The sequence below is a fragment of the Branchiostoma floridae genome, chromosome 11 (genome assembly GCF_000003815.2).
Source record: "Branchiostoma floridae strain S238N-H82 chromosome 11, Bfl_VNyyK, whole genome shotgun sequence".
Taxonomy (NCBI): Eukaryota; Metazoa; Chordata; class Leptocardii; order Amphioxiformes; family Branchiostomatidae; genus Branchiostoma; species Branchiostoma floridae.
Genome location: NC_049989.1, coordinates 21,808,049 through 21,814,670, shown reverse-complemented (window position 1 = coordinate 21,814,670; position 6,622 = coordinate 21,808,049). Strand labels below are relative to the sequence as shown.

General features: G+C 41.6%; 1 protein-coding gene across 1 annotated transcript in view; it reads right to left on the bottom strand.

The window, feature by feature from the left end:
• Positions 1 to 1,443: 1,443 nt before the first annotated feature.
• The window catches only part of LOC118425396 (toll-like receptor 13), a 6,106-nt gene continuing 927 nt past the window's right edge, over positions 1,444 to 6,622 (bottom strand). Inside the window, exons 2-3 of the mRNA XM_035834205.1 lie at positions 4,626 to 4,749; positions 1,444 to 2,943 (exon numbers count right to left, since the gene is read on the bottom strand). Coding sequence (XP_035690098.1) covers positions 1,444 to 2,943; positions 4,626 to 4,749 — 1,624 coding nt within the window. The remainder of the gene's footprint in view (positions 2,944 to 4,625; positions 4,750 to 6,622) is intronic.

The window sequence follows — 6,622 nt, the reverse complement described above, 5'->3', positions numbered from 1 at the left end:
TAGAGACTACTACATTGTATATGTGCTTTAGTGTAACCTGTAAAGTGTGTATAAACTTAGAGGCTGTGATGCTCATTTTCTCGCTTATTAAAGGCCATGTCAATTTGATCATATGGATGACGTCCGCGCACGTATTAATTTTCATCTGTTTCCAAAAATGAAAAAAAAGTTTTTCGACCACACTGCAAATCATACAAAGCAGTTGTAAATGCCACGAATTGAAAGTAAAATATTGTATAATGGATACTAATATCATACCATACAAACCAACGGGCGCCCCAACACAAAAAGGAATAACAAGAAAGCCATACATCTTGGAGATAAGCTATTTTTTTGGCTCTTTGGGTATGATGCGACTTTTGTTTAATTCTTGTTTTTTGACTGTGCGCTACTTTTATCTTCAGTATCAGTTTTTGGTAACGGCTCAGCGGCAAGACCAAAAGTAGCTGCCGGTAACGTGCTGTTCACTTTCTGCATGTATCCACACACACATCACAAGTAACTGCAACCCAATTGGTGCTAATCGGCATTTTATTATTTCGTTTGAACAGTTACAGGCTACAAATAGAAATACAAAATGAACCATAAAATTCTACTAACTAAGCAATAAAAGCTAACATGAGTAAATATGAAATCAATGATATCTTGTTACAACCAACCAGGTTATACAAACAGTACAAACATGTTTCTGTTGTTTATTCTTTCGTTCAGTCCACTACAAACTAAAAAAAACACTGCTACAAAATAAACCTTAAGATCCTAATTACCAAACAATAAAAGATAATAACATAAGTGTATCCGAAATAGATAACGATATGGTGTTAAAATCAGGTTAGAGTACAAAGTTACAACAGTACAACCATCACTAAGATTATTAGAAAGAGTGTTAATGGCCTCTTTTTGAATCTCAAATAAGAGCCATCCCTTGATATCAAATTACAAAAAATAGTAATTCACATCACACCAGAATCAAAATTAATGGTGCAACTTGCATATTGATACAATAGACAATAACACAGAATTTAGTCCATATGTACACAAGTCGAAATTCCCATCAATAGTTAACTCTACAACATTAAAACAATCACAGAAATAGTGTAGTATGTCAACGAAAAATCAAATGATACAGTGTAGTGAACCAAACCACGAGAGGCCATTTACAACAACCAATTATCAGAGACGGCTAGCAACATAAACGTTCTTCAACTTACGATCTACTGCTCACCGAGTGACTAGTTCTATCAGCAAATTTGGGTAAGTTCCATTTGTTTTGGAAGTTAAGACTAATTTGCTTCGGGACAATCTCATGACAGAAAAAGGAACCAAACCACCATGAACTTTCTTCAACTTACCATCTTACCAATTTACCAGCTATTGCTATCAATTTTTGTCCCGGACATTAGAGTTCAACTTTGCATTGGAAACAAAGAGGTACACTAGTGGCTACAGAGGTAGGAGGGGCACATTATCCCCATCTCCAAACCACGGGTCGTCTGGGTCTGGTAATATGAATTCCTCTTGCTGTTCCGGAATGTTCCGTACGGGGACATGCACCTGCACTTCCACGATGTTCCTTACCGGAGGCTGTTCAGGGTAATCTACCTGCTGTTCCGGAATGTTCCGTTCCAGATCTTGTACCAGCTGCTCCGGAATGTCCCGTTCCGGATCTTGTACCAGCTGCTCCGGAAGGTTCCGTTCCAGATCTTGTACCTGCTGTTGAGGCTCTGGGTCCCGGGGTAGAGGATCGCCCAGAGCGTCTCGCAGCCGCTTCCAGAACAGCGGCCTTTTCCGCACGTCGTCCGGCCACGTCAGGTACGTGTCCCTCTTCATTACGGCGTTCAGATGGCGGAATCGTTTCAGCATCCTGGCAGGAATCCTCTCCAGAAACACCAGGATGAGACGCCTCCCTCCCCCCTCCTCAAACATGTTGTACTGGGCCATCTGGAACTCGTACTCGCACCACTTACTCTTCAGGAAGTTCCTGGTGATGAGGCAGACGGTTCTCCGGCTGTTTTCCACGGCATCCGCGATGTTTTCCACAATGGGAGCGCCGGCTGCAAAGTCCCTCTCGTGAATGACCAGACTGTAGTCGGGTTCCAGATTTTCTATTGCTTCATGTACAACCCACATGACGTCCTGGTTGTTGTAGGCAATAAAAGCATCGTGCTTGTATCTGGGCGGCTCTTGGTTTTCTACTTCACCAATCTTTGGTCTCAGCAACATCCACAGGTAGTACTGAAAACGATCGATGTTGTAGTCGACCAGGAAAATGGTCATCATGGCGACGAAGATGCCGGAAGAGGCAAGCACACAAGCCAGGAGTCTGTTTGGTTGGAATCCATGACTACAGACTGTGTCAAAGAACTTTCGTTCTGACGGATTTTTTCTGTCGTTAGATTGTTGTTTCTGGATCAACCCGTCTATCAAACGTCGTCCGCGCAATTTTGCCGGATTAGAACACGTGTAGCCTCGACCAACGTCAGGGTAAGGGTTGTACAAGTTCGGCACCCTGTCGTATTTGTCGTTGGCCCACTCAACAAACCACAGTAAGTTACAGTCACACAGAAACGGATTGTCTGTAAGGTCCAGTTTCTCCAGCCTGTTGACAACAGGACCCAGTGCTGTTTCATTCAAAACAGCTAAGCTATTTCCACCCATATTCAAATCTTTTAACCCGTACAGACGTTCAAAGGCGCCCCCTATCACCGCTATCCTATTGGCTGCCAGGTTTAGGTGAGTGAGGTTGCCCAAACCTTCAAACGTTTTCTCTGTTATCTTTTGTATTTGGTTGTAACTTAGATCCAGGAACCTCAGCCGCGATAGTCCACGAAAGGCGGATTGCACGACGGTGCTGATCTTGTTATGACTGAGATCCAGATGTTCCAGCTGGACCAACGCTGGTTCCTGGTTGCCAAACACTAGGTGGTTTTCTGTTTTGATACGCTGGATGTTGTTGTTAGAAACCGTCAAAGTTTTTAAGTTTGACAATTTTGATGAAAGCCATTTTGAAGGAAACTCCGTTAATCTATTGTTATCTACCAGAAGTGTTTCCAAACTTTCACATATATAAAATGAGAAGATAACATTGTCGAAAGGGTCATTCGCATTGGCGCATAAGTCAGGGGAATCTGTAATTTTGTTGTACTGCAAATCAAGCACAACAATTTTCCAAGTTAGACTAGGGCTGGAATAAAAGGATTCGAAACCTGCAGCTGTCAGTTCATTATGACTCAAATTCAGACGATTTACGTGTAATGAATTACCGTTGATGATGTCACATAGTGCTTGTTGGTCTAACTTATTGTAACTGAGGTCAAAAAAGTCAAGATAGATATTGTAACGGAGAACAAAATTGTCCAAGGTTTTAAAGTTGTTATGACTTAAGTCAAGATACGTCAGAGAGGTCAGTTCTGCAAACACGCCTTTAGGTAAAGAAGAAATTTTGTTATATGTCAAGTCAAGATGAGTGACTGAAGTCAGTCCGTCAAACACGTCTGTTGGTAAAGTAGAAATTGCGTTTTGTGTCAAGTTAAGATGAGTAAGAGAGGTCAGATTTTTAAACACGCCTTGTGGTAAAGCAGAAAGATGGTTCCATCTCAGGGTAAGATGAGTGAGTGAGGACAGTCCGCTGAACGCCTTGTCTTGTAGAGTCAAGAGTAACGAACCTGGCAGATCCGGATTCCATCTGTCACCATGCAAGTCCAGCCTTTCTAAATGTGACAGATTCGCAAAGGCGTCATTTTGTATGAAGTCATTGTCTGTATCACTTGTCACATCCACAAGCAAAGTTTTTAAGTACTTTAGACCTTTTATTTCCGCTGGTATAACAGATGTTATGTTGTAAATGTCGAAATCCCACGTGTCAAATGCCATGGCCAACTCCGGAATCTGCGTGTGTCGGAGTTCAGACAGAACGTCATGAAAATCGGAATCTGTATAGCGGAGGTCCAACGTCTGCAGATGTGTGAATGACTTCAGCAGACCGGGCTCCACAAATACCCATCCAGACGTGTCACTACACTCAATGAAGAAATGTTTCAGAGTAAAAAACAGCGGCCGGAACATTTCAAAACTGAGGGAAGGGTAATAACATAACTGTATTTCTATACTCTCCAAGTGAGACAGATTTCTAAATACAGGTCCAAAGTAGAGGTCGCTAGGTCTTAGTAGACTCAATTCTTTCAGTTTGTACAGCGGTGCCCACAGCTGGCGTCGTTGTAAGAATCCACTTCCGCTGTTGACCCATCTAGCGGTGGTATCTCGGTCCTCTTCTGTGTCGTCACTGATCATGAGTTCCTCTATCTTCAGACTTTCCAATGAATTCAAAGAGTCAAAAATGTGATCGTGTAAATTTCTGATATTTTTTACACTGAGATCTAAATGCCTCAAGTTAGATAATCCAGCGAACGCACCAACGTCGATGGTATGTAGAATATTACCATCCATGTCTAATGATTTTAGTTTTCTTAACCCACTTAACGAGCCGCTGTACAGTTTAGTGATGTTGTTACCACTGAGATCCACCGTGATGACAGACTTGGGAATGTCGGGAGGTACTTGCGTTAGGAGCGCGCGGGTTCGAGTAAACCCTGTACACACCACAGTTGTTGAGTTCCAGGTCTGACACACAGGTGGCGGGAGTTGTCCTCTAACCCGCCCATTTGGGTGATGAGCGCGGAAACCACAGCTAAGCAGACTGCCAGAAGAGCGGGTTTTGACTCCATGTCCAGCTGTTCTGTCGTTGTGATCCTGTGGAATGTACGAAGACCTGGATTTTAATGTCATTTATGAGCCAGAAATGGAAACATTACAGTTAAGTTATACGCTGGGTACATAACAATCAGAAATACATATTTTCAGCGCAAACATCAAGTCTAACTTTGAAGTTTAAGTCAGGTCACTAAACCTTATCTCAAAGGGTTTGACGCTGTTTCACCACCCCTGCCTATTCTCTTTGTCACACATGAACGATTGGCATTTTTATAGCTTACAAATTAAGCTATTCCTTGTCTTCCTTAAAGTTAGTTTAGTTTACTCTAAAATCATCTTGGCTGTTTGATACAGGCTGTGGGGTTCCTGTTGACAGTTACGGGCAATGCGTACGTCTGTTTACTAAACAATCGCCAGCCCAGGTGACGTCACACACAAGCGTATCTGCTGTATCATAGCTAGGGTTAAAGTTTAGTGTTATGCATTGTCCATGTATATTATCTGATGTATCAGAAATGGCGTCAATGTTATCATTTTAAACATATTTAATATAACAAACGCTACTAATTAAGATTAATAAAGTGCTGGGGCCAAATGAATGCAGATATTATAAGTTGCCGCTTCTTAGTGAAACTCGATAGTCACTGGCTGGCTAGAGGCTCCGAGCTCTACTGCACTCATTTGCATACATAAATATTAATAAATGGTTTATTTATGAACTTCTAGTTAAATGTCTAACAGTACAAGCCGGTCGGCTAAATTGATGCCAGACTTGACAATTTCATACAACAGGATATAATGTTAATAGACATACGAATAATAGAAAAATTAAGTATTAAAGGACGCTAAGATTAAAAAAAACTTAAAACTATATGCATATAGGGAGATTTCTAATAAATTAGCAATTTAACTCATCCCTTCTGTACTCTCACACCAGCAATGTCCGTGCCGTATTTGTGCATTGTAAAAAAAATCATTAAGAAGACACCTGAGTAGGCCGGTAAAACTTCCAGCCACTATTATCCCCGCGACCTAACCTCTGCTTGGAGAATACTATCCATTAGCTACTCTAAAGATGACCGGGTCGTAACAAAATGAATAAGTGATTAGTCCAGGTGCTAACGCTGCTATGCGAACTTCTCTCACAGAATGGTCTGATTTCAGACTCAAAACAATTGGACGTGCGCGTGTTCTGCAGAAAGTCACGAAAGTCCGGGCGCCCCAGTCTACCGTGGCATATCTCCGTGACAGGCCGTACATTTATGTGTTCTCTCTGCACGATATTGTGAATATTTGATAGGCCGGCCCGAGGAGGAAGAAAACATGACGTCCGTTTTTCTAGCTCCTGCACTACTAAATATCACATTTTACAGAAGCAGTAGAGGTAAAGACCTGTTGGCTAACATTAAATAATAGTTTGTTGCTTTAGATCAGCACACCGAAAAGGAAATGGGGGCGCTTCGAAAACGGACCGAAAGTCACACAATACAACATATTCTTGGTTCTGCACTGTTACGTCGTATTGATGACTGTTTTTTCTTCTTTATTTTATACAGTTATGTTGTTGAACTTGAAAGCAATTCACAAACCCGTCGATAACTTTCAGTTACATACTAGCTCTAATACGAGGGAGACCTGAAAATGGCATATCATATTCAATATCATAAATGTAAAAGCGAAGACACGCCCTCTTTGTAAAACTGTTTTTGCATCTCTGATAAATTTTACATATACAGTTGAGCGGTGTACTACTTACTTCTGGACACATCAACAACTAATTGGTACAAAATACAGATGCAAATGACATGAACATGAAATATATCAGCTTCTTTCTTAATATAACACCCCACGGCAACTGTCACGTCCGAAGCTGTGACGCGCTCCGGAAACGCAGTTCTGGGGCCGCTGGTCT